This window comes from Halichoeres trimaculatus, unplaced genomic scaffold (assembly GCF_033239565.1).
Source record: "Halichoeres trimaculatus isolate MK-OKI-2021-1 unplaced genomic scaffold, fHalTri1.1 fHalTri1_scaffold_22, whole genome shotgun sequence".
Taxonomy (NCBI): domain Eukaryota; kingdom Metazoa; phylum Chordata; class Actinopteri; order Labriformes; family Labridae; genus Halichoeres; species Halichoeres trimaculatus.
In genome coordinates this window covers 11,353,970-11,371,550 of record NW_027437200.1, presented here as the reverse complement: position 1 = coordinate 11,371,550, position 17,581 = coordinate 11,353,970, and the positions used below count along the sequence as shown (strand labels likewise).

General features: G+C 41.6%; 1 protein-coding gene and 2 non-coding genes across 3 annotated transcripts; all 3 read left to right on the top strand.

Moving 5' to 3' along the window:
* The first annotated feature begins 675 nt into the window (after nt 1–675).
* snx15 (sorting nexin 15) lies at nt 676–7,792 on the top strand. The gene is made up of 7 exons (XM_074698902.1): nt 676–921; nt 1,571–1,727; nt 2,784–2,899; nt 2,989–3,268; nt 3,351–3,524; nt 3,766–3,963; nt 7,230–7,792. The coding sequence occupies exons 1-7, from the start codon at nt 823–825 to the stop codon at nt 7,367–7,369; spliced, it is 1,164 nt and encodes a 387-aa protein (XP_074555003.1). The 5' UTR covers nt 676–822; the 3' UTR covers nt 7,370–7,792.
* Nucleotides 4,463–4,544, top strand: trnal-aag (transfer RNA leucine (anticodon AAG)). Its single transcript has one exon. It is a non-coding gene; the product is annotated as a tRNA-Leu (tRNA).
* On the top strand, nt 5,235–5,316 carry trnal-aag (transfer RNA leucine (anticodon AAG)). Its single transcript has one exon. It is a non-coding gene; the product is annotated as a tRNA-Leu (tRNA).
* Nucleotides 7,793–17,581: the final 9,789 nt, after the last annotated feature.

The following is a 17,581-nucleotide window of genomic DNA, read 5'->3' as shown; positions in this document are numbered from 1 at the left end:
TTTGCAAAATGATCCCATGTTTTTAAGGAATTTACACTTATAAAAATAATTTGCAACAACATAAAAAAAAACAATTAAACATAACTCATCCAATTATGTTACTTTGAAGAAAACTGTTTTTTGTTGTTGTTGTTTTTAATATTATTATTATTATTTTTAATTGAAAAAATATATAACAATGTATACATACAAAAAAAAAATCTCGAGGCTCAAACTTCATGTTCAGAACAAAAAAGTACAAAAATAAAATATATATATTTTTCACAGTTCATATTCTGTGCATACATTTTTGGTCTTCTGGGCTTTGGCATTTGTGCAATAATTTAAGGACATTAAATACGAGAAAGATAACTGTTTTTAGAGAAGAAAAAAAAAAGAAAAGAAACATCCTACATTTTTTTTTATTTAGAATATCTGTGTCACATACTTTTGTGCCTGCTCATTTTTCAGCTTACATAAAAATTTGATGTTAACTGTGTATAACTGGACAATTCTGGGGCCTGCTACGTGTAAATTACAGCGTTTCTGTTACAAGCACGATAAATGGCCTTCTCGTGTAAAAGTTAGTGTTTCAGTAGCCATTATTCATAACTGATGAATACAATTCAATGCATCCGCTTCCATTAAAAATCTGATAAAGTTAAACTGACTACAGCTTTTAACGTCGAACAAAGTGCATCCGCATACGCAATCACGCATTTGTCAACGTCACCTACCAGGAAGTGTGTAAAGAGGAGGAATCACAACAGAGCTAATAAAGCGTTGACATCTCAGCCTCTGGCGCCGAAACACGCTGCTGTTCTGTTGTTACCTGAAACAGAAATGTCACGAAAAGCCAAAGATGAATACTACCGCTTTTTCACCGTTACCGACCCACGCACCCACGAGAAGGGACATACCGAGTACAAAGTGTCAGCAAGGGTTGGTATACCTTATTTATCTTTCTAATGCAGCGTATAAAACTATGATACTGTTATGATTAATATCCCTCTCTTAAGACAGCACACCTTCGTTGAACTACGTTTCAGAATACGTTAAGATATATTGTTTAGAGTGTTGTATCCTTGAACACTATCAGCATAAGTGGCATTCATCGGACACACTTTTGGTTGTGTGGACACAAACGCCCCACAGCTGGGTTTGACGGATGGAAAAACACACAATGTGGCTTTTATGTAGAGATGTGGTGCAAAATGAGAACTCAAGCAAAGCAGACAGAACTTGTGATGCAGTTCTTGAGCTCCAGCACCCCGTGACAGGACGATTATCTCGTGGTCAAGAGTGGCATGCATGCAAAATCCATGAGGATAATATCTTCATAGTCCAGAGTCTTTCATAACACTCTCCTATGTTAAGAAAACTTATTTACACACAACTTTCTCATGATCTGTCAGAGTTGTTTTCAACATTGCATTAAATTTTACACCTATCATGTTACTCTAATGTTGCCCACAAAATCATCATGCTTTCCTTTAATATTTGCAAATGAGTCCTAAAGCTGATCAGACACTTACTTTTCCACCTGCATTTATTTGATTAATTGACATTTTTTCTTCTATTTGGATTGTAGTTTGTGTCCAAGCGCCACCCCGAAGATGTAAAGGAGGTGGTTGTGTGGAGGAGGTTCTCAGAGCTCAAGAAGCTCCATGGGGAGCTGGCCTACACACACAAGAACCTGTTCAGAAGACAGGAGGAGTTTCCGCCATTTCCCCGAGCACAAGTATTTGGTAAAGTGGGCCAATCACAAAGTGCTGAGAGATGAGTTTGCATGACACATGCTGAAATAATAAACCCTCACAATATAATACAGACAGTTTGAAAATTTCAGATTGAAAAAGCCCTCGATGTATGTATAAGTACCTTTTTTTTATGCAATCATCCCATCTTAGTCTGCTGTCTGTTTTGAGTGGGGATCTGTTTTAAGCATTTCAGCATCACTCTTATGACATTTCCTCTTGGTGTCTTGCAGGGTTTTTAAGTGGTTTTAAGGACAGGCTGTCATGTTTTATAACAAGGTAGTGGCTGTACTGACAGCACTGTGCCTGCTTACAACAAATATTAAAGCAATTTTTTTATATAGTGCATTTTCAGCACATTAACACTAAAAACAAATGAAATTAAAACCTAAAAGCAACAAACATTGGTCCAAACTCTGACAGCATTCATGTGGCAATGTGTAAATTATCATTTCCACATAGATAATGATGCAAAAAGAAAATGTTTGTCCTCCAGTTTCTTCATTCACACTTTAGGCTTATAACACTTTAAATGTCTGGAATTTCCCATCTAGACTTGAAAAGCACTCCCAGGCTGTCATTGTCACGTAAACAGGCACTTTACGTAGGCTACATGCAAATTAGGAGCCTAAAAGTAAAATATCAATGAAGAGGATCCTTTTGTCAGCACAGTTACTCATCGTTCTCGGTTAACCAAAAAACAACCAAACATCAACCAACCCAATGTTGTGTGAAGGTAGGACTGCAACCACTGGAGAATGTTTTGGTTCTCTTAACGTTAAGAGAACATAAGGCTTTGTATGGTTTCACTGTAACCAAGGGTAAACGTTCTCTTAGCATTAGATCTTGGTTTGGTTCTAACTAACCTTTAGACAACCAAAAGCTAATGTTCCTTTTACGTTCTGTGTTACTAGGGAATCAGAATCTCAGTAACAATGTCCTGGAATATTTGCTCAGTTATGCTGCAAACTATGACCTGAAAGTTATTTTGATTGATTTAATTTTTTTTCCGTTTTAGTAGATAATTCCTTGTCTGTTTTTTTTCAGGAAGGTTCGATGAAGCTGTGATTGAGGAAAGGAGGAAGGCCACAGAGGCCATGCTCCTGTTTACTACCAGCATACCTGCACTCTACAACAGCCCACAGCTTAAAGAATTCTTTAGAGTGAGATAACTCACATTTTTATTCTCATATCACTGGAATACTTAAAAAAATTCTCTACATCCTCATCTCGTTTCGCTACCTCCTTTCAGGGCGGTGAAGTCACAAGACCTCTAGATCCCACCCCCATGTCATCTGAGGGGCCTCTGCCTCCACCTCTTATCCCCCTTCCCAAGCGAAGGGCCTCAGACTGTGAACCTGCAGAAGAGGAGGAAGGGAGGGAGGCTCCAACCTTACCCCAAGACCTAGGTGGCAATGTGGGATTAGAAGTTGGAGAGCCTGAGGTAGCAGCTGAAGCTTACAGCGAGATGGGCGGCTCCCCTAAAGGAGATGAGCAACAGGAGCTTGATGATGCAGAGCTGGATGACATGAGTATGACAGAAGATGCAGCATAACTAATTCACTTAATTTACCTTTATCATTTTTACAATGTGGCACATGTTCGCACCCACAGTTCCTTCCCCATATTCCTCTCCGGTGAGGAATCATCAATCACAAGAGGCCCAGGAAGAATTTGATTCCCTGTTTGACTCTGTGGCAGAGGAGCAGGTTCCATCCCCTAAGGAGGAAGGTCCACCTCCACTGTCTGATAATGACCTGGCTGTCTTTGATCCCTGCTATAAAGAAGGTGAAAATAAATGTCCACTGCCTCATGTAAAACAATAAACAAAGATTACATAAAGACATGACGCTTCCCCCAAACTCTCAAAGCACAAGCTGTTTGTACGATTTTCCTCAGTGAACCTGAAGGCTCCAGTCTGCAAAGGCTGTGTTTAACTTCTACCGTCACTAAGTGAAGTTTTTGCCAATAAGCTGTGTGCACTCACTTGAAAATCCTTCTGGCTTACTCTTTCTCTTCTCTATTTCAGGTGAATCCAATCCCTCCTGTGACTACTCAGAGTTGTTCTCGCTGCCACCATCCAGCCTGGGCGGAGGAGATGTGGGCTACTTGAACCAAGCTGCCACTGAGCTCACCTCTGCCATGGAGCAGGAGAAGAAAGGAGAATTCAGTGCTGCCATTCGAGGGTACAGGACAGCAGTGGATATACTCATCACTGGAGTACAAGGTGAGATAACACGTGGAGGTATTCAGAAAAATGTTCACGGGACAAGAGGGAGGGAGGGCATTTTACCTGAATCAACTCTGACATGACCAATACTCTACAAACTAGAGCCAGCTTTGTTGCTATAGTGACCATGAGCTCATTGCAAAAGACAAACTCCATGTGCAAAACAGTGTGACAGCACAAATTATATTGTGCATTTAACTGCACTGACTTGTTATCTCTGCACCGCATACTAATGTGCTGCTCACACTTCACTACACTGATTCTATGTCACACAGCTGATGTAAACATGCAGGGAGGTGCACACTTCAAAATAGCGCATGCATGCCATGTCAGCCGTGACCTCATGGAAAATCCATGCAGCGATGCCGTCCCCGTGTTCACTGTTCTGCTTAGCAAAGATAAAGTGTGCGTTACACTGCTTTAAATCTGCTTCGTCACCAATAGATGATTCATTAGAACAACTTCCTGTTCTGGCATTACCGGAAGGTGGAGTAGGGGTAGCGTGGCCGAGCGGTCTAAGGCGCTGGATTAAGGCTCCAGTCTCTTCGGGGGCGTGGGTTCGAATCCCACCGCTGCCAGGACGTTTTCATGGTCACTAAGAACAATACAGTCAACTCTGTTGTGCTCTGTTTAAAGTTGAACTGGTGCCAGAGATTCTCAATAATGTATCTGTAATGTATCATGTTGTCTCTGGATATAACTATGGATTGAAAATACTTTCATGAAACTGTTATTGAGGCCAGTGTTTCCTGAATAAAAGCAAAGGAAAAAAAGCATAGGAAAAACTGTGTAGACTGCAGGGTGAGTGTAGTTATGTGTGTCTTTTGTTTCAGTCTGTCTGTAAAAAAAAAGTATACGTTACAAGTGTTTAGTGTCAAGTTCCGCCTTCCCAGTATTGATCCACCTGTCTGTCAGACTGAACTCTGTCCCCTATTTATGGCTCAACTGTGTGGTCTTGTAAGTGACAGAGCACAACTTTGTCAGCAAAAAAGCTTCAGAAAGTTCATGGTAACACTTTGATAAATGGTCTGAAGTGTGACCTAATAAAATTTAATTGGTTATTTAGATTGTATATACAGTAAATATAGACCAGTGATACCATTAAAATATTAAAGTTAGACAACTTTTTTTGTTTGATTGAAAAGAATAAACCATTTAACACAATATTACAGCAAGTTTTGGATCAAAAGAAAACTTTAAAAATCAGTCAGTAATTCAAAACTGTACAAATATGTCATTTTTGAACAGTGCTAGCAGTGATGTTATGTGGTAGCGTGGCCGAGCGGTCTAAGGCGCTGGATTAAGGCTCCAGTCTCTTCGGGGGCGTGGGTTCGAATCCCACCGCTGCCATTGAGCAATTTTTTCCACTGTGTATGCGTTCTGATTCACTCCTTGAATAAAATACAAGACCAGTAGAAAAATGCCCCGAACCTGTGAATATGCACGGGTGATTTAAAGGCAGAGTCTTAAAATACAAAAAGAAGAAGAAAACAGGAACAAGTGAGGAAAAAATGTGTAGTAAATAATTAAATAATATAGTTATTAGTAAAGCTGCAAGCAGTGATAAAGGGCCCTCACCTGTGAAGGCCTTTTGAAAACACATATATGCACTCGTCGGGGTTGTGGTTGCTGCATGTTGCAGTTGCTGTGCAGCAGGATCTCTGTTTAAAATGTCCACGAACATGTTGGGGAGGGGGGGGCTGTGTCCAATAGATGGTGACCACAACATGTGCAGAATTGTACAGAATTGGGCCATGTGTATAGTTTGGAGAGGATTGGATGATGTACGTGAAAGGTAGTTTTATGTCTTTCCTGAGGGTGGCGCTAGGCTGAAGTTAGAGATGTGTTAGGAGGAGGACCTTGATTGTTCATATGAAATAGGAAGCAGTTTGGACCTTCCATGAAGGATTTACAACGACCAATTGGCGGTACATTACATTTTAATGCCGTGCCAGAGATGCATTCTTAAACAAGAGGACACGGCCGGAGAAACGATACCACATCAAGGTGTGAAAAATATTGCTGTGCTAAATTGAAAACTATATGTTCAAAAAGGTAGGGGTAATTCGACACACTGTAAGACATATGACTTCCTGTTATCAGGACTGCGACACTCAGCGTGTGTGCATTTAGCTTCTGAGCCAACACTGACACTGTGCAACAAAGGTTTGCATGCTGCAGAAAAATGGTTAACTTTAGTCGCCTGTTCAGGCCACACTCATTAAGTTATAAAAAATCCTATTGTGTCTAGTATACACAATAATTTGGAGTTGATCCAAAAAAATCTGAGAATGAGTTCCTGGGAGTCGGCAAAATCTGACATTCAACTTAAATTTCCGAACTTACTGTGCTTATTTCACCTTGACAGTATTATACTTTTTGTAGGTCTTTGCATGTTAAATGCGCAAATAAATTGCAAGTCTGAACAAAATGTCAACCCAGGCCATCCTCCCTGGCCCCATTCATTGAGTTAGGAAAAATATTTCAGTAGCTTTTCATCGTCAATGTTTTTTGTTCACGCAAACCCAATTTGGAGTTGATCCGATAAAAAAACTGCTATCGAAGACAAGTTTTTGCGAATCAAAGTAATCTAACTTTGAACTTGAGTGTCCGAACTTCCTGTTTAGATCTGACCATTATGATAAGAGACATTTTTGTAGGACTTGGCATGATGGGTATGCACAAAAACATTCATGACGGTGAAAGTAGCTGAAGGGGCTGCAGTTTTAAGTCATAGGGGGCGCTCTGTAGGGGTGGGTACCTTTCCACACAACACAATACCGATGCCCCTATAACTGCCAATTGGTACCGGTACTCAACGCTGCCAATTTTGGGTACTTGTTTGTGTTAATGTGGTAAAAAATATAAATTGGTTTAATAATAAAATATAAACATTTTATTTAACATATTGATTCTTAATTATATAACCGTGCAATCCTATGTTGTCCAGCCTACTCTTCCACTCCCTCACAGTCTCATGGATGCATTTAGGTACCTAAACATGGTACCTTTTGGTTTTACATGAATTGGTACCCGGTACTTTTGACAGAATTCGGTCGGTACGTATAAAAGTACCTAATTTGATACCCGTCCCTAGGTCTGTGGGGCATGTATCATTACAAAAGCACTGGAATCATGCTTTTTTTTTGCCAGGACTGATGCATGTGACAAGTTTGGTGAGTTTTCAAGAATGATATAGGCACCATACTTGGAGAACTAACACTGATGCTCTCTATCCTACCTGCATCCATCTCTGTGTCTAGGAGACCCAGATCCAAAACGAAAGGAGTCCGTGATGAGACGAACCGCCCAGTATCTGAAGCACACTGAGATGTTGGTCGACAGCCACTCCTCGCCCACACACACTCACACACCTACACACACACATACCCAGGATCTTTAGATGCACTAAGTCATGATATTCACTGTTAACACAAATGAAAGCAGATCAAAAACAAAGGCGCTCAGGACTGTGAAACAGGATCTCTTACTTCCACACTACACATCACACTATGTGTACACATGTACTGTCTTTTGGCACTGCTCTATAAAGTGAAGACACATCCTAATTCAGGTACAAAACAAGCACACACACGCACATATACACACACAGTCAGAGGTGAACACACTCCTGAGGTACGAAGTATTTACAAAGCTAAAATAACTGGAAAGTGAAAATAACCTGAAGCTTTTTAATTGATGGATGATTTACCTCTTTTTATCTTTACTTATGTCTTACTCCTGATTAAGTATTGGCCTTCCTTTTAAATGTTTTATTGTTCAATACAGTAATGTGTATGTATATCTGTAATTTGCATTTTGCACAACGATGTTTTGGTAATAAATGATTTTAATTTAAGACAATGGGATATGTGTATTTGTTAAAAGCGATAACTGAATTCATTAGTAGAGTAAGTAACACAACCAGGGCACATAAGTTGGCCTTAATAGGAACAATCACTTCTATGGCATCAACAGAGAGTTTAATAGAATATCCCATTTAACACTCATGGCACAGTCACACCTCCATCTCTATTCTATGGTGTGCAGATAACACCAACCACTGTGCTCAAGCTTTCAGGTGATAAATCCATCTAACGAGGCGAGATCCAGAGGTTGTCAACTTGGTAGTCAGAAAATAATCTGGCACAGAACATAGAACAGCAGCACATGCACTGAATGATGGTCCCCATGAAAAAACAACGTAAATCAGAAGCTGCCTGTGACCTTCAACCCCTCCACAAAAATTCCTCTCAGGTATGGTGGTTAATCTTTAATTTCTTTTAACAAATACAACTAATTAAAACTGTATAATAACTGCTACTGACTATGCAACTGACGACTCTGACTTAGAAACTAGTGTGTACCTCTTGTATTTATTGCTTCTATGGCACCTTGACTCTAGAACTTCACCTGCACTGTATATTACGCGCCAAGATGTGTTTATTGTCCTTTGCAAGTGTATCTTGTTATCTTCTATGCACCAACCAGAAGTAGTGACTCATTAGACCATGTCATAAAGTTAAGATAAATGCTATCTATTCAAATTAAATGAATAGTCATTACATGTATGGACCACTGAAGTATTATGATATTTGTATTGTTTTAAGGTCTTGTATTATGTAAAAATCACTTTATTAAGTCTTTTAGTGAAATTTGTGGGTCTTTGGCTTTCCTCCCAGCCCACAAAATGTGATATTTAATGATAAAAACTGTACTTAGTAGTGCTTGTGAATGTAAAATCCTGACCTAAAACGAGCTGTTTGGGCATTTGTCGACGCCAGGGATTCCCTTTTTTGACCAATCGGGAGGAAGTCTGACCTGATTGGTCCACCGGAGCAGATACCCCCGAACCCCCTCCCCACTGCTCCACTCTGTTTTTGGCTGTAGACAGCCACATAGTTCCATACACAAGCTTTCCATCTTGGAAGAAGACAAGACTGGGTGACTAGAGTTCGTTTATCAAGGAAATGTGCCAGCTACACTCAGTAAAACTGTTCATGTGTGTGCTAGTACACTAGTGTGCTTTTCCAACTTTGGACAGTCCAACAGAGGGCTAGCGAATAGACTGGTCCTGAATCCAGGCGCATTACCAACCATCCACCGACAAACCTCAGACCCTGGAAATGTGAGTATTTTAAATGCTGTGTGTTGTGGAGCAGATGTAAGAGCTGTTCCTCAGTGTCCTCCCTGTCTCTGAGTTAGCTTCAGGATGCTAACTTTAGCTGCGGTTAGCCTGTTGTTTTAGCTTGTAATGTTACGGTAAACGAGCTTTGCCGTTTTCTAAACATTGTGCACTTGGAGCTCGTGGTGCTGCTCTCAGTGACGCTGAAGAGCGGGGTGGTATCAGCAGTGGCTCATTTACATATGAAGGCCACGCCCACTAAATCAGAGTGTTCTGAACAGAGGGGCTATGAGAGCCTGGAAACAATGCTGCTGTGCTTGATTTACTGGCTTTTTGGACCAAAACATGTTACTACCATTTCATGAAGACATCAATGATCCATATTAAACAGCAGAAAAGGAGCAGAATATGGGATCTTTAACACTTTGGTAAAACACTACAGTGTTTTACTTCTGTATTGTGCAGAAGTAATAGTTGTAGTAGCGAAGCAGTACCTCCAGGGGGCACTGTTGGTTATTAAAAAAAGTGCAGACAATCGTCAATCACTGTGTTGACCACTAATTAATAATCAGTTCAGTTTCATGCTTGGTTTTGTCAGCTGAGCAGTTCTCAAAGCAAAGCAGAATCTGTCCAGGAAACTGGAAGTTGTAATGTTGATAGAATTCTTTGTAAACTGAAGCTAACACTGATTTTTTAACCTCTGATTTTGCTTGTATGCAATTCAGAATGTTGTGTAGAAGCCAGTCACTCCTTCAAACTACATATGTAAAAATGAGAAAATTTGCTTGCGCCAATGTAGGCTGCTAAACGTTCATCACAAGTTGCATTATGGTTTGGTGTTGAATGCTCTGACTGACACATGTTTACAGTAATCCTAGATGCAGCGAATACTGTGCTAGTCTTCTTTAGCAGCAGTTTCACTCTGCGTGTTTTGAATGCACATAAAAGAGCTTCTTTTCTACATTAACTTTTTATTTTCAACTGACAGGAAGAGATTCAGCTCAGAGAGAAAAAAGAGGAGGAAATGGGGAGCAAAAGAGAGAAAAAAAAGAGGAATGAAATCAGCTCCAAACAGCAGAATCCCCTCTCTGGGGAGAAGAGAGTGATAGAGGGAGGACTGGAAGGACAAACAGATGGAGAGCTGACAAAAAAGGGAGGCCGGCAAGAGGAAAAGGCTATCCTTTCTCTCTCCAGATGAGAAAATAGAGGGGTTGCGGGGAGCGGGAGATAACAGAGAGGATAGAGGAGAGGAAAGAAGGAGGAATGTGATTAGAGGATAAGCAGAGATCATCCCTCCATTGTTATAAAGGGATGGAAATACTGACCCTCCCTCTTCCTCTATTTTCATCCCCCCTTACCTCTTTTTTTCATGCTTTGTTTTGAGCATTGTGGGGAGCTTGAAGAGGATGGAGGGATGGCAGAGAAAGTGAGAGATAGCATTGCTCTGTCCTGTTACATATCCCTCTTTTCCTCTCATCCCCCACCTCTCCCTCTTTCTAGTGCTGCACCTGTGAAACGCAGAGGATGGGAGACAGAGAGGAAAGATGGAGAGACAAAGAGAGAGATGGATGGATGGATGAAATCAGGGAGTGGGGGGTAGAGCCTCACAACATTAGCATGCTGAGAGTGTCAGCACTCTCCTCTTTTTCTCTGCCTCCATCCCCATCCCTCTCTCCATCCCTCCCTCTGTCTCTTTCTCCTCACTGGTCACTGCAATTATACCATCAAAACACTCCAGCCTGAGAGCATAATAGCTTCCCCCAGTGTGTGTGTGTGTGTGTGTGTGTATGAGAGAGCCAATGTGTGTGTGTTATCATGAGAGATCAAAAAGGAAGAGATGTGTGTGTGTTTGTGCATAATTTAGTGCCATACATGGTGGATCACATGTGCATGTATGACATGAAGGGCAGCTGTTGGTGTGTGTATGTGCGTTTGTGTGTGCCAAAATCTGGATTTGCAGTGTGTGTGTGTGTGTGTGTGTGTATGTGTGTGTGTAAAAGAGAGGAAGAGAGTCCCCTACGCTAGAAAAACTGCTTCTTCAACCTCTGACCAAACACACTCTTAAACACTCTCTGAGAGACCCACTTTACATGTGCATGTGTGTCTGCTGAGTTTCTATTTACACACACACACTCACACACACTCACTCACACACATTCCAGCTAATGGATGCACACAGGCATACAGTCATAGCTTTGAGACACAAACCGTTATGACCTACATGCCCAGTGGGTTATCATTAAGCCAAACAGCACACTCTGACACCTTTGGCCGTCCACACACACACACACACACACACACGCACACACACACACACACACACACACACACACACACACACACATAGTTTTTGTTTTTGTTCTCTAAACTTCCTCTATCCCTCTACCCTTCCACCCTCTGTCTCTTCCTTTTTCCCCTCACTCTAACACATACACACACACACACACACACACACACACACACACACACACACACACACACACACACACACACACACACTCTTCCCCCCCATGAGCTTGTTATCCCTCTCTGTCCGCTCGTTTCTCTCTGTCACCTTGCCCTGAGCTATTTGAACACACTTCTGTCTCTCTCTTTCATACTCCCATCTCTCTCTCACACACACACACACACACACTTTCACACACACATATATGAATACAGTCCTCTTTCTATCTGTCGGCCTGTCTCACACACACACTCAGTTCTAACCTGCTCCTCACTTCCTGCTCAGACACATTTGGTTTGTCTCTTCTTGCCATCACTGTGACATCGAGGCCTCCAAAACTACTAAATTTAACCTAATTAACCACTGCAGTTGGAGCATTAAAGGGCCAATTCAACAATTTTTTCATTAGGTTAAATAAAGAATGCTACAACATAACTGTATAGTTTCATATTCAGCTTTGGAGAGATCTTTCTGAAGGGTTTGGGGCCTTTGTTTGAGTGATTTCCCTTGTAGCCTAATCTAGTTGTGTTTTGCTGTGATTGGCTTGTAAAAAAAATTAGTTGGCTGCGTACAAAGTTGTTGCTTTGACCTTCTCCCACTGCACCAACATGAAGCCACAATCCCCTGCAACAAGAGCTGACATCTTGCACACTTGATGCCAGACTCTGCACAGTAGCTATCAGCTCTTGCGGCTCCTGCTTTGACATCCCACCCCCTTCTGCTAACCAGATCGCAGCCTCTCAACTGAGTTTGAGATGGACACTTGTGCTTGTTAGAAGTTACAGAAACTAACCAATTAAAACTAAAATCCAACCCTGAAAAATGTATCTGAACATTTATCAGGATGGTGACTAATTTCACCTACAGACACAATTTGTTTGACATAGTTCAGTTTCATACGTTGTCCTATCCACATGTGTACATGGGTGACTTTTTAACATCTATTGCGACCCAGGCAGGAGGGTTAGGGGTGTCAATAAGTTAATATTTTTAAAACAGCTTTACATCATGCAAACATCCAAAGTCTATGCTTCAAACACACATCTTTCACACTACACAAATTGACCCAACCCCAACCCTCTCTAGCGAGTTCAGTTAAAGCCATGACTTACTGCATTTCACTCTGTCCTACATTACAATCCTAACCTCGTTGGAGCTTGTGGGTTTTCAACATAAAACCTGGTTCTGCTCTGGATTTCTCCCAGTTGCAGTTTTGTCCTTCCTTGCCCCTGTAACTCACTAAGTCCTCTGCAAACGAAGGGTTAAAACCATAGACTGTATAAAACATGGACGTAGTCTCGCCGACGTCACCCGTCTGTTTCTGAAACAGAAAATGAAGCACATCGGCTATAGCGGCCATATTGGTAGTGGCAAGGGCTTTGCCTACAGCCATAGGGCGCCGGATGTCACGTGACCCCCAGCTGTGCCTGTTATTGGTGGAGCTCGCGATCTTAATATCCTCTAAACGGCTGGGTTAGAAAAAAATTCACCCCTGTACAGTGGGAGCTGGTAGAAAAATTAGCGACTCAGACAGGAGACGTTTTTTGAACCAGGCTGTAAATAGGTTAATTCCTGCTTTGAAAACTGCTTTTTTTGGCTTGCTGTGTATGTGACTTCCGCTACTTCCGGAGCCAGCCTCAAGCGAACACTCGAGAAACAGCAGATTTTAGCATTGTCTTCCGTATTGTCTCATATTCTCAGACCAGAGGTCGCCGCTTGGTTAAGACTAGACAAAGGCTGAGTCCCAATTCGTGTCCTTCTGTACAAACACTTACCTTTTTGAGTGCGCAAGTGTGTTCCCTCCATAGACCGTAAAATACATGGATGTAGTCTCCATGACATCACCTGTCTGTTTCTGAAACAGTGCTGTGAAGCAAATTGTCAACAGGGACTAAACTGGAAATGGGGTGAGCTTTGAGCCTCCTCACCAACAGCTGAGGTCTACCTCTGATTGGGTAAACTCATCATATTAATATCTTTAAAACTGCTGAGTAAGGCCCTGTTTATATGACAATGTTTCATCCAAAAACGCTTAAACGCAATGAAAAAATTCTGCGTTCACATGTAAACTGAGGGACTGAAAACACTGTAGTAAGCATGCCAGGCCTCTAGGTGGTGCAATAATTGTCTTGTCCAGAAGCCGCTTTTGGGAGATCTCCATCGAAGTAGAGTTGAGCTGATTATGTCCTGTTGTATGCGTTCACGCGAAGCGGAGTGTGACGCCAGCGTTTCCACTCAAAACGCCAGCTTACTGTTAAGGCTACACTACAACAGTCTCTGGAGCATTTCAGAAAAAATCCCACTCTGGAGGCCGTTTTCAAAAGTTTGCATTTTAGGTTGGCTGAAAGGCCGTTTCCATGTTAACACGAGGCTGAAAAGCAACAGAACTTGTATGTTTCACCCTAAAACCGTTGTTGTGTATATGGCCCCTTAGACCCCCCTGCCCCCCCACCATTTCATTAAAATCCTGACACTGTTGCATCATATTCACAGGTGTTCTGCTATTCATAGATTACAACCAATGATCATTGTTTGATCCGTTACTGCCCCTTCCTCTACAGAGCCAAGATGGCGACCATTGGGGTTGAGAAGTGTCCAGTTTTTGGAAAGTCTTTGACTTTGTTTGAATGCACCAGCTGAGAAATCAAAGTGCACTACAGTCTCCTAATAAGATGGGATTGATCCTGTGTAAAAAAATTATAAACAAAAAGTATGATCAAGACCTGACCTTTTTCAGCATCTCAAGATAACATTTGTTATAATGTGAATGTGAATGGATACATTTGATACCTCGTGTAAAACCTAGGGGGTCTATGGCTCAGTGGTTGAGTCAGCCATCTTTCTATGGAAGGTTCAAGGGTTTAGCCCCAGGTCCTGTTGTCCATATGCTGAAGTTCCTGAGGTGATTGTATAAGTATACACCCAACATAAATCCAATGCAATGCAAACTACAAAACACAAAGGACTTCAGACCACAGAAAAGCTGTGTAACTGCAAAACTTTGGCCAGTGAATATCAGCAAATCACTACCATTAAAGGTAGATTTTCTCAAATTGTGGTTTGTGGACCACTAGTCGCAGGTCATGACTGGGAATAAATTGTTTTTATAATGGAATATTTTAAAAAAAGAAGAAGAAAAAGATGCATTCTTCCCATTAGGTTGGAGGATGATGAGTAAGAAGGCGTACCTAAATAAGCAGTGCTAATTCAAATACTGCTGCAATATTTATGTTACTGTTGATGTGTATAAAGAGAAAGAGAGATGAAGGGGGAAGGAGAGGTGTGAAGAAATATTTGAAAATATTGTCACAAGTATGATGTGAGTTGTAACATAAAGAATACACCTGACGTGTGCCCACTTCAGCCCAGCTCTGTTTGATATTGACTGCATTCGTCATCTCACACCTGCTGTGTGTTCAGACGTGAGACCGAGGAGTCTCCATGTTTCCCACTCAATGCACGTCTTTCCATTCACGTTAGGCTGTAAAACCTCAAACCTGTTGACTCCTGGTCTGGCTCTTCTCATTATGTCAGTTTGTTGCTGCAGTCGAGCTAAATATGATCTGGTTTTGACACTGAAAGTCACTGGGTGCTATTATATATTTTCTGTGCATGTCTTTCTGTCCTCCTCAATCTGCCCTATGGTGAACTGACGTGTCACAGCTCTAGCAATAGGATTATGATATATATGCTGCGACCTGTCGGAGCAGGAACACAGCCAACCACAATGGGGTGATCTAGTGAGTTGACACATTGACTAGAAATGACTATGACACGGTGCTGTGACGGAGTGGAGCCGGACCGGAGACGCATCTGGTGTATTTTGGCCATAACATGTCTGGGCTGTTGTTAAAGGGCTAGTTAGCTTGGTGGTCTGTGAGTTTTTTGGGAAAAGGAAGCAGGACTTGCAGCCTCTGCTTCACGGCTTATTGGCTTTTTTGAGTGTTAAATTGAGTCTGGTTGGTGCTTTGTTTGTTAACTTTGTCAGAACTTTTTTTTTTCCCATTAACCAGTTGTCTTTTGGATTTGTTGGCAGACAAATGAAAATAAAAACAGCTCAAAGTGGCTAAAATGCTATTGCCAGTAGTTATTTGTAGGTTTATCTAACTTTTTGTTACTAGTTTTGAAAAATAAAGCATTAGTTTTGTGTTTATAACCCCTCACTTTGTCCAATTCTATTTTATTATTTCCTTTTTTCCTCTCTTCCTCTCCCTGCCTTTTCTCTCCTCTCATTTTTTCTCCCCATCACTCTCTCGCTGTAAGTAAATCAATGAACATACACTTTACGCCATCTATTGATCCTTCCATATCCAGCTGTCCACACTCCCTCCTGTTCTTGCACTCTCCCACTTTTTCACCCCGCTCTTTCCCTCATCTTTTTTTTTCAGTCACCCCACTCCCTCTGTCCTTTGAATTTTAAATCTCTATTCCCTTTTTCTCTCTCTCTCCATTGGTCCCCTTCTCTTTATATCCATCGCTTTGGGACTCCCTATTTATATGGCTGGCACCTTCATGCACGTACTGAAGTGTGAGTGTGTGTGTGTGTGTGTGTGTGTGTGCGAGCGAGCGAGAGAGTGTTTGATGTTGGTCTAAGTGGTTAACATAATATGAGCCCTCAGAGAGATGACGTTCCCGCACTCACACACACACTCGTGCACAATTTCAGGCTTTTTGGGAGGCTTTTCTGTGAACAATTTGTGCTTTTCAGTATTCTCCAGCTTGTGAAGCAGATCCATGTATTATCTATCAATTGCATTCTCCCACTCGGTCCAAATACACACACACATTTACACACACACACACACAGGCATACACCTCTGAGGCTCAACATCCTTCCTAGAATGACAAAAACCCAGTATTATCTTTTGTTATTTATTATTGCAGATGGAGCCGTCATTTTGTGACCTCAATGTCTCTCGCCATCCCCCCTCTGCATGTTTTTATTTATTCAGACCTCTCTCCCTTTCTCTTTCCTGCCCTGCTCCTCTCTGCATGTTTATGTTTATTCAGACACATCTCCCTCTTTTTCTCTCCGTCTCTCCTCCCTATTCTCTCCCCCTGTGCCCGTGTGTCCAGCTTTTGTTACCAGCCTCGTTTCCATAACAACTGCGACCTTTCAGTCAGTGCCTAACCATTTTTAATCAGAAGTAGAGACAGGCAGAGATGAGATGAGGCAGAGTTAGAGAGGGGATGGGAAGGAGGTTATACAGGTGATGCTTTGGATGGTTGAAAATAATTTGTCTTTAAAAAGAGAGACGAGGAGAGCACCAGAATAAAGTGAGGAGTGCAAACTGGCCTTGGTCTGATGGTGAGACACTCTGGGCAAGATTCCCAGCAACAGGTAACAAAGTGCTGCTCAAGGTCAGGCATCTAGCTGTCAGCTTTTCCTGGAAACTGATGTTCCAAATGATTAGCATAACAAGGCTTGAGGTCAGTCATGACAGTTCATTACAATGAGACTTCACTAAAAAAGCTTTGATGCTCCAGGCATGCTGTCAAATAAGAGGTATTTTTCCCCTGCTGTGGAAAAATATGGCCCATTTTCTGCAACAATGTCAGGTGTAAATTGCTGTTCACCTTGTTCAAAAATTACATTTCATTTTGACAGAAAACAATGATACAAAAAAAGATTTTGACAAACTGCATGATGATAAGAGTCAGTTCTATTGTTCTAAGCTTAGATAATCTTTCAGTGGTGAGATAAAACTGAACACCTGACTACACTAAACAGAGAATAATATCTTTAGATAAATGGGAATTAATTTGTTTATAGGCAATGCACTTTCCCATATAGCTTATCTGTGTGAATCACTGAGTACCAAATAATGTAGCACCCCACAAACTGTTGCTATCAACAGGCAAACAGCAAATTGCTTTGATGCGAAAGAATTCACCAGTGCTTCAAACGGAAACCAGCATCTTTTACTCGTGTGTCTATGAGTGTGCTTGTGTGTTTGTGTGCACAAGTGTAGCCTACGAGTGTGTTTAAGTACACGTACTGGGGGTCATGCCAACATGGGAGGGACCGGGCCGTCAAGTGGCCA

Bases quoted from the DNA above. Each gene is read 5' to 3' on its own strand.
- snx15 (XM_074698902.1), top strand. From the start codon at position 823: ATGTCACGAAAAGCCAAAGATGAATACTACCGCTTTTTCACCGTTACC. The intron at 3,525-3,765 runs GTGAAAATAAAT...TCTCTATTTCAG, and splicing joins TGATCCCTGCTATAAAGAAG to GTGAATCCAATCCCTCCTGT. The intron at 3,964-7,229 runs GTGAGATAACAC...CTCTGTGTCTAG, and splicing joins ACTCATCACTGGAGTACAAG to GAGACCCAGATCCAAAACGA.